Source organism: Ursus maritimus, unplaced genomic scaffold (assembly GCF_017311325.1).
Source record: "Ursus maritimus isolate PB19 unplaced genomic scaffold, ASM1731132v1 scaffold_29, whole genome shotgun sequence".
NCBI classification, from domain to species: Eukaryota; Metazoa; Chordata; class Mammalia; order Carnivora; family Ursidae; genus Ursus; species Ursus maritimus.
In genome coordinates, this window is record NW_024425452.1 from 30,928,373 (window position 1) to 30,946,978 (window position 18,606).

The 18,606-nt window shown below is 39.1% G+C and overlaps 1 protein-coding gene across 1 annotated transcript in view; it reads right to left on the reverse strand.

Moving 5' to 3' along the window:
* Positions 1-13,019: 13,019 nt before the first annotated feature.
* Positions 13,020-18,606, reverse strand: part of ELOVL4 (ELOVL fatty acid elongase 4) — a 31,072-nt gene continuing 25,485 nt past the window's right edge. The window contains exons 5-6 of the mRNA XM_008684854.2: positions 17,504-17,631; positions 13,020-15,085 (exon numbers count right to left, since the gene is read on the reverse strand). Of these exons, the coding sequence (XP_008683076.1) occupies positions 14,810-15,085; positions 17,504-17,631 (404 nt within the window). The 3' untranslated portion in view covers positions 13,020-14,809. The remainder of the gene's footprint in view (positions 15,086-17,503; positions 17,632-18,606) is intronic.

An 18,606-nucleotide genomic window follows, 5' to 3' on the forward strand; every position in this document is an offset into this window, starting at 1 on the left:
TCACATCTTAGAAAATGTGAGATCACAGACAGTTTCCATAGCTCATGTAAAGAGAAGTAGGGGTGCAAGTATATCATTTAGACTTAAACAAGGGGGGTGTGGTGTAAGGAAGCTGAATCCTCATCTATGACAGTGGAACCGGACATGAAATCCCCTCTAGTTGGCAAATCTAGGAAAGACATATTTATTATTTAGAAATATAAATATTAGACCACCATAAGATAGGAGATCTTTAGAAACACAAATAAGGGGCACCTGGGTGGCTCAGTTGGTTGAGCCACCAACTCTTGGTTTCGGCGCAGGACATGATCGCAGGATTGTGGGTGGGATAGAGCCCCAGGTCAGGCTCTGGGCTTAGCGGGAGTCTGCTCAAGACTCTCTCTGCCCCTCCCCCGCTCACACACGTTTTCTTTCTCTCTCTCTCTAAAATAGATAAATAAGTCTTGAAAAAAAAAAAAAGAAACAAACATAAAAGACCACCAGAAGAATCAAACAGAAAAGTCAAAAAGCTTTGCTTCTGGGTAACAGAACTCAGGATGGAGAGGAATGAAATAAGGGACTGTTGATTTAAAATTATAAGATTCTGTATACTTTTTAATTGTTATATATGTACATTAATATCTTAGAAATTTTTAAGTATTCAATCCTATCAGATGACTACTTGTGACAAGCAATGAATGAGAGTTATACAAATTCTCTAAGCAGTTTGTTCACTATCACACCACCTGTAATGACTCTTAAAAAAGTAATACAGACTACACAATGAATTTATAAACAACTACACATACTAAAAATTATACTACAAGCAGAGTGAGAGTAATCTTTTTTTTTCTTAAAGGAAGGCTTCTTAAGAGTCCGGTCAGATATAGAAGAAGCATTTGTCGCTAGAACCACATTCCCTCAATCTCTCTCCCATTTTGGTTCCAGAATGAATCATCGAACCTTGCATCAGAAACCAGGGATGTACTGTATGGTGACTAACATAATGTAATAAAAAAAACATTAAAAAAAAAAAAAAAGAAGGGACAGTTCCATGAAACAGGCAATGTCCCACTTCAAGCTCATTTTTGCTGCTTTTCTTTGTTTTCTGCCTCGGGGCTGCTTATGCTGAGAACAGACATATTCCAGAAGTCAGGGGGAGTGTGCAGGTATGGAGAAAACTCTCCAGTGTAATCAATGAGAGAAAGAAATGTATGTACAGCTAGATGTCTCAGTCTTCCATCCTCCAGATACAAAATTCTAAGATTTCTTTATGGTTTGTCAGAGAGTTCCCAGCAGAACTGTATTCCAGTTACCCACCGTGCCAAAACCTAATATATACCCTTTATTGGCTTTTCCTCTGTGCCTATTTTACTTTCTTTACATGCTCCCTCCAGCTTCCTGGAATCAACTCTCAAATTATCTGTATCTAAGACCTTGTCTTAGGCCCTCTAGGAAACACCCCCCCCCCAAAAAAAAGACACCAGAGGTCTAGGAATCAAGGCTGTGCTGAGACATGTGGACTCCGAAGGTAGGCCAATTATTTGGCACTCCCTCAAATACAGAAAAGCATTTCAGTACTTTTTTAGCAGCATGCCTGGGCACAGCAAGGGAAAAAGGCATGTCAAAGATGAGAATGACCATTTTAGAATGCTAGAGCCATATATAATTGTATTGCTGCTGCATCCTTAGAGTAGTTAATATCCTACTGTACTTAAAATTTAAGTACTTGTGAAATTTCTCAATATTCATTTGGACTGTTCAGGGTTCTGTGCTGGAAACAGAAACTCGTGGTTTTAAGCAGAAAGTGTTTTAATAGAGGAAATTGTGTGCTTACATAATGGCTTAAGTCTGGAAGAAGAGAAGCCCAGAGGCCACCACTATATTCTGTAATGCAAGGGACCACTCCTGTAACTGGGATTCTGGGATTCAGGGTCAGGAAACTGCTTCTGCCATTGCTACCACCGCGGATGGCATTTCGCGAAGCTGATGATGAACAACGGAACATGGGATCCAGCTGTTACCAATGTTAAATTCCTCTGAACAGCTTGGGCTACTTTCTCCTTCCAAAAAACACAGTCACTCAAGTGCATTTCATCGGCACTTCAGGGAAGTCTGGAAATGTGGCTTTTAGCACTCCAGCCCTCACTGGGAGGGCTGAGGGGAACATAAGGGGGTAAAATGGATGCCGTATGTCAACACGCAATATTGGGCACAGTTCACCGTGTGGTTACCCAGCATCCATAATCTCTGCCCATGTTTAACTTCCAAACACCAGAACAAAACCAACACGTTCTCAATCTTGTCGAATACAAGTAGCCTGCATATAAACAAAAACGTGCTCACTCTCTCCCAAGAGAGAAGATCCAAAGTCTATTCATTGTACTCAACAATGTAATTAATATTATTCATTCCTCTTCTTGGTCAGTTATAATCCCACCTTGATATACTTTATAATAAAGAATGAATTATAAATTTTACCACCATTAATATGCAAGTGGGAAGGGAAAGAGAGAGCAGGAAATTTTTGGTTAAGATATACAAATAGATACATAAAGCAAGAAAAAAATATGCAAAGCTATCTCAGATCTCATTCCTCTGAGAACTGGTCAGGAAGCTATAAACAGTATGGTTAATTTAATTTTTCCACTGCTCCTTCTGACTGTGTTTTGCCTCAGTCATAACTTAAGTTGTACAGGTTCTTTGCATGGTAAGATAACCTGACCTTTTATTGCTGGAAGGTTGGACCACTTGATAGTCCTGCCCCATGGGATGGCTAAAGGCATCCATTAAATTTTGTTACTGGCCATATGAGTACTTGGATCCAACAAAGAGAGTTTGGGTTACAGAAATATTCCTCTTTTCCTCCCTTTTGCAACAGCAATTAACCCAGCCGGTGCTGTGTTCCCTTCTTTGCCTGTTTGCTCAATGGTATAAGAATCCCTAAATTCCAGGCGGCAGTTTCAACTTCAAGTTCAGTGAAATAATAACTGTATCCCTCAGTAAAGACCTTCCTTCTATGGAAACTCAGCTCTCTAAACCAACACAGCACAAAGTTGCAAAGGTAAAAAAAAAAATGTTAATGGTGCATGTAGGCGTAATAGTGAAATGATCCACTTTCAAATCTATCCCTTGGTTCCCAAACCCAAGTATTCTGGCTAAGGAGAAAATAGCACCATACATTTGTGACTGGTTCAGAGCATATATTGCATCGGGTAAGAAAGCACTCCAGCTTCTCTGACTATTGCCTTCATGCTACAGTCATAATAGTCTTCAATAGAACCCTTTACTGTTTTAAAGGTCACATGCTTCAGGGAAATAAAATATGAGTATATAGTATGTTGGAGATAATGGCCAGCAGCTCACAAACACAGCTCCTCCTAGAAACACATTTAGATTACATTTCTCTGTGTCCCTTGCTCTTAAGTGCTACGTGAGTTCTTGCCAACAGAGTGTGAGTTGTATTTGATGACTGTCACCTCCAAACTAGTTTCGATTACAGGCCACTCCTTCCATAAAATCTTCTGAGCAATCTCTGTCTAATCCCATCTCTGTTACTGAATGCAGAAGGCCAGTTGAAGGAAGGAGACTTGGGATCCCTGAATGACTACACAGAGCAGAGCCTTCCACCTCTACTGTCTTGCTCTGATGATTTCTACCGGCTTGTGGAGTGCATGTGAAATAGAATTTTTTAAGTTATTGATGTATCTTATTTATTTATTATCCTTTCATTTGGGTTTGTTTGTTTCTGTAGTTGCCTATCCTGAATAATAAATGGAAATATAATTAAAATCCCATAGGTGTAAGCCCATTGCCCCCCAGTTCTCCTATTATATAATGATTTTCCAGATCAGAAGCAATGCTTTATGGCATACCATTGTGTTGAATAAAGCACTCAATAAGTCCACACTTGGATGGTGTTTCCTGGAAAATACAGTTGAGAGTGTTACTCTAGTAAGAATTAACTGATGCCCTCTCCATAATGGGAGCCAAGTGGATGGCTACCCCAACCATGGTTCCATAGCACAAGGTCTGTGCTGGTGTCTGCTGTTGGCAGGTTGGGCACTCAGCAGTAGTCCTAGCCACATCATCTTTTTGGGAAGTCCACATTGTTGGAGCGCCCATCTAACCTCCCTCCCTGTATATATTAGTTTCGGTGGCTGCTGTAACAAGTTACCACACTACTGTTCGCTTAAGCAACAGAAATTTATTTTCTCACAGTTCTAGAGGACAGAAGTCTGAAATCAGGTGTCAGCAGGGCCATATTTCTTCTGGAGGCTCTAGAGAAGCATTTGTTCCTTGTCTCTTCCAGTTCCTAGTAGCTGCCAACATTCTTTTTTTTTTTAAAAGATGTTATTTATTTATTCGACAGAGATACAGACAGCCAGCGAGAGAGGAAATACAAGCAGGGGGAGTGGGAGAGGAAGAAGCAGGCTCATAGCGGAGGAGCCTGATGTGGGGCTCGATCCCATAACGCCGGGATCATACCCTGAGCCAAAGGCAGACGCTCAACCGCTGTGCCACCCAGGCGCCCCAGCTGCCAACATTCTTGACCTATATCACTCCAAACTCTGCCTCCATCTTCACATCACCCTCTCCATTTTGTATGCATCACATCTCTCTATTATAAGAACACTTATAATGCATGTAGGGCCCACCTAGGTAATCTAGGGTTATTGTCTCACCTCAAGATCTTCAACATAATCGCATCTATAAAGACCTCCTTTTTTTTCCCCCCCAAATAGGGTAACCGTTATAGGTTTTAGGGATAGGCCTTGATACCTTTGGGCCCACCATTCAGCCCATTACATTCCTTCTTGCCTATTTGGTTCATGAACCCATTGAGCAAACATGGGGTGGCTAGGAAAAATATCCATAGACTCGGTCTCTCTGTCCCTCGTTTGTGGAGAACCTCTTCTGTAGTGGGTGCCTTTGGTAAGCATTTACATGGGACACAAATAATGTCACACTCAGAGCTTCTCAGAACTTCTTATCACCAATCCTCAATTTTATCTCTTCTAAGTCCTTGAACATCTGGCCAAACCATTGTCAACGATCCAAAAGCCAATGTATCTCTACAACTCTGGTAATTCTTCCTTCTGGAAAGGTGAGCAACCATATGTACTGCTCAAAGTCCTATCATTGGGAGCATTTTCCTTCCACATATCTTTCAGGGCCACGCCTAGCTAAAGCTGTAATGCCACCACTGTCCATTTCCGGCGTTTGTATATTATGTGGAATAGTTTGTAAACCAGGATCAATTATTTTCTTTTCCAGTTTCTCAGTCAGGGTTCCAGCATAAATTAAAATTTATCCTATATGGTTTAAACGAAGAGCCCTCAATGAAGAATTACTTATAGAGGTATAGGCAAGGTTAAAGGATCAAACAAAGGATGGTAACGTAGCCAGATGCCAGCAAGAGTGTGATGTTATTATCGTTCCTAGAACTGAAGAAACAAGAGAAGAAACAGTGATCCTGGAGCTCAGTGAGAATTAAAACTATGGTAGGGGCTATGTTTGTAGAGGGAAATAGCTAGAGTCAGAGATACAACACTGATGTAGGAGAGAGCATAGAAGAGATGTCCTACCTACTCTATCCATCTGCCTGTTGATCTTCTACTGATTGCACCCAACTGGAAACCAGATGGCAAGGAAGACAAGGTGATGCCGTGTCCATATGGGTCACTGTCCTAGGACACAAAACAAGGGCAAAATGAATCAAAGGTGTGCCAACACAATCAGCCAACATTTCATAGCAACTTTCAAGAGGTCAAACATGTGGGTTTAGGGAGAAGTGACAAAGCATCAGGAGTGATGCAATGGTACTGAGGCACTGCTCGTGCCATTTGCCCGTGCCTTCGTAACCTTCCACTTGATGGTAGAGTGCTGCTGTGTGTGCCCTAGTTTATTACATGGTGGATCAGAAACACCCAGTCCAGGGGCACCTGGGTGGCACAGCGGTTAAGCGTCTGCCTTTGGCTCAGGGCGTGATCCCGGCGTTCTGGGATCGAGCCCCACATCAGGCTCTTCCTGGGAGCCTGCTTCTTCCTCTCCCACTCCCCCTGCTTATGTTCCCTCTCTCGCTGGCTGTCTCTATCTCTGTCGAATAAATAAATAAAATCTTTAAAAAAAAAAAAAAAAAAAGAAACACCCAGTCCATGACATGCAGCTTAGCCGACATGATCATTTGATATTCTGCGGTCAGAAACACAAATATCTACCATAGTCCAGAAGCAACCCAGGATCTGTTTCTTAAAAGAATAGTTATCTGGAGAATAGGTCATGGCTTTGCTCTGTAATTCTAAATCAAGACTCACCAGAGGCCCCTAGAAGATTGCTTTCTGCCAGACACTTCAAGCACCATTTGATCCACTGGATCTTAAGACTCACATGCAGGATAACTTGCACTGCAGTCCGCAGTGGTAACAAAGCCTTCTCTTAGTCTGGCCCTATTCAGAGCTGGCAGCCTCATGGGTTACTTGATAAGTGAGTCGCAGCAGTACCCTGAAATGTATATATGTTGTTTCAAAAGTCCAATGAGATTTACTAGTCTAAGAAATTCACCTCTTTAAGAGTGATGGGTGTAGCAATCATCTTTCACTGAGGAAGAAAAGTCTCAATCTGCTACAGATCACAGGACTACCAAAAACTTTATTGATGTCGCGGCCCTTGAATTTATATTTTCCCCTCCCATCCTCTGGCATACATGTTTCTGACCAAGGAATCTATGGTACTTGCTACCTCCTACTCACCAAATGCAATCCGCATGATGGACCAAAGCCGTGTCTTACCCCATGATGAGACAAACAAGGTTCCTAGATTACTAAAGAACACTGAATAACTGATACTGTCTTGAGGCAAGATGATGAAGGAATACAGGTGAAAGAAGCTTCTTCTGGAATCTCTTAATTGGAAAGGAGAAGAAAACATTTAACAGATTGATCACTGAATATCAGATGGCAAAATCACGTTGATTTTTTCAGTTAATTGAACTTGGAATTACGTGATTAAGTTAACGATAATCCACTGTTATTCTCCAAGACTCCAATTTCTGCTCAAGACAAACAGAAGAGTTAATGCGTGAATGATAAATAATCATCTATTTCAGTCCTAGGAGCAACATAATAAATTAGCCAGCATCAGAGATACTCGTGTACTAAGCCATTCTAATAACCACTCTGACTCTGCTGGCCATTACTGTAACCATATGCACTTTGTCTCTGGCATTTAAGTACTGCCATTTGGCCTCTAGTCATCTGTAATACCATCATTTCTACTGACATCAGGGAGCCCATTTTAGAGACAGCATCCTCCCTCCCTCATCATCCTGAAGGGGATCAGAATGTGTCGCCCTCAAATATGCTGCTTTGACATAAAAATTATTTTGAGCTGAAGGCAATTGAGAAAAAGCAGACACAGGTAGAGCTCTTTGCCCTCCCTCTACCTGCCCAGCAGCAGGCCATAAATTTGTAAAGCTGTCTCCCTCTCCTGTATCAAGGAGAACAAGCCTTATCGCTGGAAACAGTGACGGCACTGAGCGGAGTCTGCACAAACAAAGCTTATGAAATAACCCTTATCTACCATGAGCTCCCCCTATGTTTCCTAGTCACTTTTCCACAATTTATCAGACTCCCTCTCCTTGACTAGTCACTTCTTCACAATGGATTGCCTTTTGTTACAATGGCATATAAGTCCGTATGGCTAACCACTTCGAGTTTTTCACTTCTTTTCCATGAAGCCCCCATGCACATAAAATTAAAAATATTAGTATCAACAAAAGTTATAAAATTTTTCTCCTATTAATTTGTCTTTTGTCAGTTTGATTCACAAGTCTCAGTCACTAACCTAAGAAGGTGGGGGAAGAGTTTTGCGCCCAATAGTCGCCAGCCTACAGAAGACAGCCACCACAGAACTTTTCAAGCACCTATCACCAATGTACACTTGCCTATGTATTTCTTAAACACAGCGAGGGTCAAGTGGGCTGCACATGATAAATCGTCTCCAACATTCCTTACTCCGTAAGCTTTGCATTATTCCAATGAATTTCTAACATATATCTCACTTCAATGTAGGCCAAAAGGATTTCAAGTTTCAGTTAAACAACTGCCAAGTCATTAAAGCTACTTCTCACTGTTGAGCTATATCCTCAAATTAAGAATTTCTGGTAAAGACAGCTCTATATTAACAATTGCAGTCCAATCTAAAGGTATGCTTCTTTCTTCTTTGCTTAGCACTCTTAGAATCTATTCCTACACATTTCTGCAGTGAAAACTAGCCAAATCCTATCATTCTAAGCCATCTCTTCCCAAGGTAGATTTTCATACTTGTCTCCCTGAGGCATGCTGTGTTCTAATTGTCTTTACAGATCTGGTGGCACTGAAAGAGTAGAAGGCGGGCATAAGGAAGATCAGTATCCATTTGGAAAGTAACTACTTTGGTCAAAGCCATTACAGGATCTCAAGCAATAAAGAACTGAGGTGATCAGACAAGGGAGGAGGGGCTGCTTTTCTTGGTCAGGGATATTTTAATGGGATTTAGAGATTCAGGTTCTCAGATTCATCTCAATCTACCTAAGTGTCCGCATTCCAATTCTTCAGGTCCCCCCCACCCCCGCCACCTTCCCAATTAGTGCCGCAACTTTCACACAGTTATTGAGGCTGTGAGAATTCTGCAACTCGCTCTGGATCATCACCCTTTGGATCTCATCTTAAGATGTTTCAGGCCTGTACCTACAAGTATAACAGGGCCTTGTAGGGCAGCAAGGATTTAAGACCCAAGCTAATTTTTTTTTCTGTAAGCTCTGCAGGGCAATCAGAAGCAACTATCTCACTCAAATCTCTATATTCCTCATTTCCATCACAATACTACAATGCAGCAGTCACTTGCTTGGCCAAAGGCTTTGTTTGCAATAATGATTTTTTTTTTAAGATTTTATTTCCAGAGAGAGAGAGAGAGAGCACAAGCAGGGAGGAGCAGAAGACAGAGGGAGAAGCAGTCTCCCCATAGAGCAGGGAGCCCGATGTGGGACCCAATCCCAGGATGCTGGGATCATGACCTGAGCCGAAAGCAGACACTTAACTGACTGAGCCACGCGGGAGCCCCTGCAATAATGATTTCATTCTATAAGGCCATAGGTGAAAATTCAACTATTTGCTACATGAAAAACAGTATCCCACTTCCCAGTGGTCATTAATTTATCACTGCCTGTAAACTCAACTAGGTCAGTAACCAACTTCATGTTAACGTTGGCAGTCTATTTCCTGATCAAATTTTGGCACTGCCTACTTAATTAGATAAGGTTCACTGCATGACAGATACCACTCGGGCATTTCAAGCAGAGAGTGCTTTAATTCAAAGGATTAGATTATTGGTAACTTGGAGGAATGAGTCAGAAGGCCACCCCTGGTCTCTGACTTTGAATTAGTATGACCACATCTGCCATGACCGCTGTCACCATTACCACCGCCTGCGTATTACAAAAGTGGTGTCAAGATAGTGGATCACGTAACTCAGCTGCTACCAGCACTGATGTCTGTAAGGAGCCCATTTATATAACTGCTTTACTCCAGGAGCATGGCATCCACCTCCCTTGCGCCTTCCAAAAATTTCACTAGTGCCTCATATTGACAAAAGCTAAATTTGTGAGGGAATCTGAGAAATGTAATTTTTAGTTCTTTAGACTCTGAACACTGGAGGAAGGAAGAAGGGAGACACATTGAGGGGACAGAGGTGGATTCATGGAACCAGTAAACATCCAGCACACTCATCTAAAGACGTGCTGGCTTTCTGAAGTAGTTAATGTTTAGGGTAGACGTTAGTATGGAAACTCCAAATCTCAACTCTAATTATAAATTAGAAATGTGTTTCCCAAATTCATCTGTCTGTTCTTTTTGCCTCACAGGCTCCCATACTCCTTTTCTTTCTGGAAAAAAGACCAGACCCCAACAGTAATAACTCAGCGTGAGGAATATGCTTAAATGTTGGCGAATGAATACAGCTTTTAAGAGCAGCTCTTTGTTCTTTTGTGACCAAATCATTTTAATTAAATTTGCACTATGAGGACTGAACTAAAAAAATATTTAAAATCCAACTGTATGTGTATAGCTGATAAACCCTAACTATATAATATGCTTATAAAAATGTAAACGTATTTGATTCCCAGATTTACTAACAAAATTGGAACACAAGCCACTTTCAAAGGTGAGGTGTGAGTGTCACTAACATAATGCTACCTCATGAGCAAGAGACACATAATCTACCACCCTCTCATTACCAAATAGCTAGGTAATCAGTATTCCTGAAAGACTGGTTCTTAGGATAGCTTCCTCACAGGGAGGAGAAACTCAGCTTAAATATGATGCATCAGGAATGACAAGGAACGAATTTCAACTGGGTGCTTTCCTTCTTCCCGAAGGTAGATTCAAAGACAAATTTTAAAACTGAGGAAAAGAGCAACCTAACTAGCTTCTCTCAAATTGCAGAAAAGGGATCCAGGGATTCCTGGAGACTGACAGAGTATATGGACTATGCATGTGGACTGATAAATTCTCTTTACCACTCACGGTCTTGCATTTAAATTGGGAAATACCCAATAATTTCCACACCCTATCTTTTTAGAAATGGCTGTATTATTTAAATTTTCCAAGATTTTTTAGTTTTAGAATGGCTTTTAATTTGGAATATTCTCTGGATAGATGTTCAATTACAATGTGACCTTCTGATAGCTCCACGAGATTATTATAATTAGGTAGATAGATATCAAGTCATGTGTTTCAGCATGTATTTATTCTCAAAGGAGATACTACTTTAAGGACACAATCCCCGGGAGAACCTCACCTATGAGAGTGAGAAAAAGGGAAAAAATTCTCTTGAATTTCTACTGAAGACCAGATGGATTTCCAGGGAATGAAAGTATGAAGGAAATCTGCCTTCATGTGATAAAATGAAAAAGACAAAGAGAAAAGGAGACCTAAGTTCTAGGTGTTTTTTTTCTTAACAGGTAGAAAAAAGTTTAGGGACTCCTGGGTGGCTCAGTAGGTTAAGCGTCTGCCTTGGGCTCAGGTCATGGTCCCAGGGTCCTGGGATCAAGCCTTGCTTCGGGCTCCCTGCTCAGTGGGGAGCCTACTTCTCCCTCCCTGCTTCTCCCTCTGCTGCTCCTCCTGCTTGTGCCAGTGCACTCTCTTTCTCTCTCTGGAAAATAGATAAATAAAATCTTAAAAAAAAAAAGTTTGATTTCTCAAAGGATACAGCAAAACCTAGAGCTAAAGTTTAAAAGAACACCAAGGTGTATCTCAGATCATCCCTTATAAGCCTAAAATTCCTATTAATCATCATCTAAAGACAGCTTTTGACCACCTTCTTTGTAACTCACATGCTCTTTTAATGATATATTCTAGAATCTCAGTCTTCATCTGAGTGGTTCTATATGTCAATTATAATTCTTATACCTTTGAATCCCCTTCAGGAATGTAGAGTCATATTACATCCTCCTATTTTTAAAACTTAAAAAAAAAATGTATGCCTTTGAATTCACAGCTGTGCCTTCCCTCCGTAATTTAGGAGGGAAATTAGGAAATTAGGAAGAGAATTAGGAAAACCAACTTCTCATATGATTTTGTTGTGTTTTGAAACAATGAATTTGCTTAGATTTCTCTGCCTCTTCATAACTGCTTTTCTGGTTCAGATGGTATCTGCCTAAAATACCTAAGATTAAGCATGGATTCTAAAATATACTATTAAGGACTTGCTTTCCAAGGTGACTTGTCAAAACTGCTTGCATGCTGAGGGGGCAGGTGACCAGTATCAGGAAGCAGGGGTTACGTCCCTGTGCGTGTAGCTCAGGACCTCAGCCCTGCAGCCCTATCTATCATCCAGCAGGATCCCGAGTCTACCTCCCCAGGTCTGTACTTAGCACTCCACTTGAGCTCCTACACAATCTGTGGCCATCTTTTTCTCGATAAGGACAGTATTAGGAATTCAGCTGGCTGAGCTTTAGGCTACAACAAGACATGAGCTGAGAGAGCAGGACAACTCCCCATGACGTCACATTCTCACAAAGGTCCCAATCATCAGTACACATGTAATGCCTGGACTGTTGTATTATCAGATGGATAGGGCAGCAAAAATCACTTCCACCTCTAGGTTCTCTTTCTTACTTCTAGGATAACTGAGTCGCATATATGGAACAAATCTGTAAACTAAAATATTCCCAATAAACTACAAAACACTAGATTCTATGTTCTAAAATGTGAATATAAAAGTCCACAGGAAAATATTTTTGAATACCTAGGAAATGTGTGGAGAGAAAAAGAGAATTACTGAATTAATAACTCTAAACTGAAACCAGTCATCAGTCAGTGTCCATTAGCAAAACAAAGTCAACAGTAGCACAGAAGAGAAAAAAGAAGAGATACAGTCATTAGTGATTCTACTGGAAAATGTACTGTACATGCCCTAAGGTATTTCTAGCCATTGAAAATATTTAATAAATTCCCTGTTTTCTGTGTAAGAAAACATTTCCTTAGTTAGTGACAAAGTTTTACCAAAAAAAGGATGCAGTCCTCCCCCACTGATTTTTAGGAATGAGGCATGCAACTCAGTGTGATGACTGAGAAATTATGAAAGCTGCCAGAACAGACTGCATATCACAGCTTACAGTCATCTTATAAAGAACCATAAAAACTGTAGTAAGAGCTGAATGATCTAATGTAAGAACATAAGAGCTCCTCCACTTTATTTTTGGAACCAAAAAAACCCACAGTATTAAAAAGTGTTAAAGCTTACATTTGAAATGACAAATGTAAGTACAGTTTAGAAGAAAATTATGTTTTATGTCTGGATCCAAAAGCTCTTCCAAAAGCAACTAATTTTTAAAGTAAAAACACGCCACCATTAAAAAAATAAGCTTTTCTCCAATAATCTTCTAGTTTCACTTCTTTTCTACAGTAGAAATTGGCAGAAAAGAATTTTAAATATTGACAACCGAATCAAATAAACATCTAGCAGATAATTTACATAATAAACTGATTAACAAAAAAAAATCATTTTTCCCACAGCAGTTGTATATTTATTGTGCTGAAATCAGGTAGCAGGGAATGAATAGGTTTGGGGAACAGTACAGAATGTTCACAAAGATTTACAAATCTTTAGTCATTACACACCGAGCAGCAAAGACAAATGTGTCAGATCCTTTCAGGTCAAACCGTTATAAGTGTTGCAAATATTCTGTATTTTTCATGCCTTCGGGGGGGAAAGTGTGTAATTTTAACGCACAATAAATATTTTATAGTTTACAAAATATTCTAAAATAGTTTGTCTGCACAAACAGCATACATCCTGCACATGCAGTTTTGACATGTTGAGATACTTAGATATATTCATGCTTTTTTTTTTTTTTTTGTCACATTTTCTCTTTCTGTAATGATCCCTGGTCAACGTCCCTTAACAATTTAACCTATGCAATAAGACAATGTACAAGTTCTCTTTGCTAGTGTATTTCCAGTTGTTCACTTATATTACACGAAACACTTCATTTGTAAATAGTAAACTTCATTTTCTGGTTCTGCCTACTCTTACTTTTATTCATTTTGTGTCTTAACAATTAACACCTTGTAACAATCACACACTAAATTTAATGATCTTTAGCACCAAGGAGTCAAGAATATTGCACCAAAATGGGTTTATACTTCATATCTAGTTAATAAATAAGATCTTGCAACTTTGTCATAAGGAAAATATCACTCCAAAATTAAACACATTGAAAGAGAAGGATAGTTTCCCAGAAAAGTTGGGTGTATGCTATTTGCAAAAAAAAAAAAAAAAAAATACTAGTGGATTCGAAAGTTAATATTAAAATTTACATTAGAGGACTCCTTGATTTTTTAATTAAAATTTATTTAATTTTAAATGTTCTTTCCAACAGAAGAGGTAGGTATATTTCCACATACGAAAAATCGGTAACAGCCACAAATCAAAACAAGGAAAGCCTGATAAAAATCAACATACTCTCTTCTAACAGCACGTAAATGTAACTCTTTTATGATGTTACTAATAAAAACATAAGTTGTTTCATGTTCCAATCAGACAATAATCTTAATTTTCATAATATATTTCTGATAGTAATAGGAGTATTGAAAGGCTGCCTTTTCATCACAAAAATTGTTTCCCCCAGTGATTTGTGCCGCAAGTCATGGTGACCTTTGGGTCGCTAGACAGGATTTTACTGTAATTCTTTCTTATTTTCACCAACACCATCATCATCAAGCCTCTAAGAATCTACAGAGATCATCAGATTTTTTAAATTTAATTACAACCAAAAGGGTATATTCAGACTAGAGGTGGAGAGATTCGACCATTCCAGTCAGCAAATGAATTCAAATGTGCAAATTTTTAAGTATCTACAGTTCCAGCTTTGGACCAGGAAATATAAGGTAACTGATTGTAATCAGTAGGTAATAGTAATTTAGCCAAAAAATTCTTACTGTGTTTCTGTGATCATCAGACTGAAGAATGACTGTATATAAGATACATGAAAAATCTCATGCATTAGACAAACGGATGTGAAAAGAGGGAGAGCCTCCAAAGTCACATAATGATTCCTTTGGTCTGGACAACATCAAGGCTAATAAAAAAATGTTTAAAATAAAACTTCATAAATAAAACATCTGGGCATTGTATTTAACGCTTTACTCTATCTAAAGGTTACTAAGACATAGAGCACATTTGCCTTTTTCTCCCCACCCCCAAACCCTCATTTGCTTCTGTTTTCCCTGAAATTTTATATGAAACGGGAGATTCCTCACTGTCAACAACAGTTAAGGCCCAGTTCAATTTACTCTCCTTTTGCTTTTCCATTTTTCTGCTTTTTTCCATTTTCTATCACTAGTTGTTTCTCTGATTTGCTCACACCATTTGCGGAAATACCATTCACAGCTGTTTTCCCAGTTTTTGCTTTCTTAGGCTCTTTGTATGTCCGAACATAGAAGTTAAGAAAGAGAAATATGAAGCTGATCGCGTAGGCAATGAGGGCCCAGTGCATCCATTTTGGGAAGGGGCAATCCGTGTAAAGAGACAGTGCTGTGTGTCCAATGGTCACATGGAACTGAATCTGAAAAACAAAACGATGTAGGAATAAGTAACTTTCAACACCACCAGAATCTTCTATCTCGCTAAGATAGGCCTGAATCCTGCCACACCATCCCAAGCTCAGTAGACTCCAGCTCCCTCTCATCCACCAGGTTGCAGCTCAGATGTCACCCCCTCAGCAAGGGCTTCCTGCCTGCCAGGACAAAGGAACTCCATCCAGCTGGCCCTCTCAATCCCATTAATGAGGGCTCTTTTCTTTATAACAAAACTATCTGGAATTCTTAACTTCTTGGTTGTCCATCTTCCCACTAGTATATAACTTCAGAGGGTATGGCACTGTGTTGCTCCCTGAGGAGTCCTTGGCACGGGATTTGGATTAAATGAGTATTTGTTGGGTAATAATGAATGATGTCATAAATGAGAGGGACTATCAGTGGCCTGAGAGAATAGTACCATACACTCTTTTTGATATTTGTTTTCCTCCCACATTTAAGACTGACTTCTTTCCACAAAACTATCAGCAGAATGGTACATATACTTTTAAAAATGAACCTATCAAAAGGGTTCATTATTTATTTCTTACAAAATAGCACACAAGTAAAACTGTATTTGAATTAACACTATCCTTGGGGCACCTGGGAGCTCAGTCAGTTAAGTGTCCAACTCTTGATTTCAGCTCAGGTCATGATCTCATGGGTCATGAGATCAAACCCCATGTAGGGCTCCATGCTCAGCACAGTATCTGCTTGAGATTCTCTCCTTCTCCCCCTCTACCCTCCCACCCACCCCCCCTGGCTCCGTGTGCTTGCTCTCTCCCTCTCTAAATGAATTAACACTATCCTTTACAAATTAAGATTCTTGGTGGAATTTGGTAGATATTTAAGTGCAAAAAGATTCACTTTCAACTTTAAAAGTTTGTAAAAGAAGAAAAGTCAAAATTAAGATGCTTTGTAATTCAGATAAAACAAATCAGTTGAAATTCCAATATATTAATAAATGATTGGTTCTCAGTAGAAGAATTATGAATTCCACAGGTTAACAAGGGTTAACTTTTTACAAGATTAACTTACATGTTTAACTGTTGTGAGAACTTCTGGCTTGGAAATGTTCTACTTTTCATGAAACTAAGATCCTATTTGGAATGGGCAATTGTGTTTTCTCTTTTAAGCATAGCATTATCCATATTAATTATTATATTAAATATGATTAAAATAATTTATTCCACATAAACCCCAAATTTAGATCAGACTAAAACACTTTAAATTCTCCATGGCAAATCCAGATTTTAAGAACTTTTGATTTCACAATGGTTCTTAGAACCTAAACCACCAAGAAGGTTATGCATATCGGTGTGATTGAGTATGGCGTCACTCAAGGAAACTTAAGTGAGGACTCCAACAAAGTAGATTAAAGAGTTCAGATGACTTTTGTCATTTCTTCATTTTCCTGTGCCCATTTTCTAATTACTGAGAGAAATGAATTACACAAACTATATAAACAGCTTACACAAAAACTGGAGGAAGCTTCCTGTAGCATTTTAGTTACAAATGAATCTTTCCCACCCAGCATTCCCCAAAAGTTGTGTTTCCTGTTCAGCCAGCCAGCTGTTTAGCAACTTAAAGCAGAGATGAATAATATTTCCAAATGTGATTCCACTGATAAATTGTGCACATGCTATGATTACAGCAAATTATAATAAATTCCAAGGCTTGAAGAATAGCTACCAGGTTGGTTCGGGATTTCCAGTTTGATGACTGGGCTAGCACCTTGCTTGAATGTCTCACTGAGGTAGGCAGATGCTACAAGAAGTCCCACCAAGGGTATGTGCTGAAAATCGTCTGCTCTAAAGGCCAGCATTTGAAAATACCTAGCTCTGCTCTCTAAAGACTGTGTATTAGAGAATTAAGAGGCATTCTCTTGTCTTCGTTCCCTTCCTTTACCCCACCCCTTCCTTGGTTGTGTGCCTTCTCTCCAACCTTTATATACTAAATGTATGGGATCTGTTAACAAAGACTGAAAAATGGAATAGAAAACAAAATTCAAACAAGAGCAGGATGAAGAAAGCTAATAATAACTTTTTAAGTTAAAAAAATCACCTGAGAGAGAACTTATATTATTTTTCCGGTCATATATGAGTCTATATACTTTATGGTGTGCTTAGACCTTGACTCATCCATTTCACAGATACTTTTAAAGAACATTTGTCTTAGACAAGAGTTGTGTTTAGTCTTTTAAGAACATTAAAGAAATTAGCGGCAGTGATAACTAGGTCTATGAACAAGAAACTCAGAGCCAAGCAGACTCAACTCCCACTGCTGGAGCACAGAGAAAGTCAACTTTGTAACAGAAAACTGTTGAGGATAACTCAGCCCTTTAAAATTAGTAAATTCAAATATCTGCAGTGTTTTGCCAGAAGAAACTTTAGAAGCATTTAACTCACCAGCTGCAACATAGTCAAGTATCGTTTCCACCAAAGATACTTCTGGATCCATGGGCCAAATGCAGTTAACCCATAGTATGAGTACATAATCACATGGATGAAGGAGTTCAGCTGTGCTCCAAAAAATGCTTCAGAAAAACAGAATTACAAGATACAGAAAACTTTAATAGGCTATAAACCATCTGGACATAAAATAAACAAATCCACATTATTTTCTAACATTTAATCTTGAGTACAGATTAGGAATAAAAATTATAAAGCAGTAGTGATGGAAAAGACTTCTCTTCAGATCATGTTAGGTATTTTTAAAGTTTAGACTCAGGCTTTTAGGATATAAATAAAAATGAGTGTTCTTCAAATGCAAAGAACTTTCACAGTGGCAAGTTTCTAAATGGAGTACCTCAGTGACTTAAGTATGCCATAATATAGAACTATTGCCTATATTATTCATGCAATTATGCTGGGGGGAAAAGTCATGGTACATATAATTGTTTAAATAGATTTTTAATGGGGCACCTGGCTAGCTCAGTTGGAAGAGCATAGGAATCTTGATCGTGGTGGGGATCGTAAGTTCAAGCTCCATGCAGGGTATAGAGATTACTTAAAAAAAATAATAATAAAATAAAAAGGACCTTTTAAAAAATAGATTTTTAAAGCCTCATTATTGCCTTTAGATGGCATACCAACATATCAACATAAACATATCAACGACGAAATAGTACTTATTTCTTAGGTTTCTAAACAGTTTTAAATGAAAATAGAAGGTGAGCTGTACTATCATAATGACCCATACCCTGGGTCCCCAACAGAGAAATTGTTTCCAGCTCAGTGATGTAAATCGTCTTCAATTTACAGGCATCTGAAAAGCTGAAGACATATTTTGACCAAACTACGAATTTAGATCCTCTTTAACAAGGCTATTTACAATTTCCTTTGAGTAAGAACCAACAGGTTCATTTAAGGCCCCTTTTAGAGCAAGAGTGGGCTCTGGGCTTGGACTGGAGATGGACACTTCAAATTGAGAAGTTAAAGCTTAGTATCCTTTGTCTTTTTTTTTTTTTAATTCATTTATTTAAGTAGGCTCCACGCCCAGTGTGAACCCA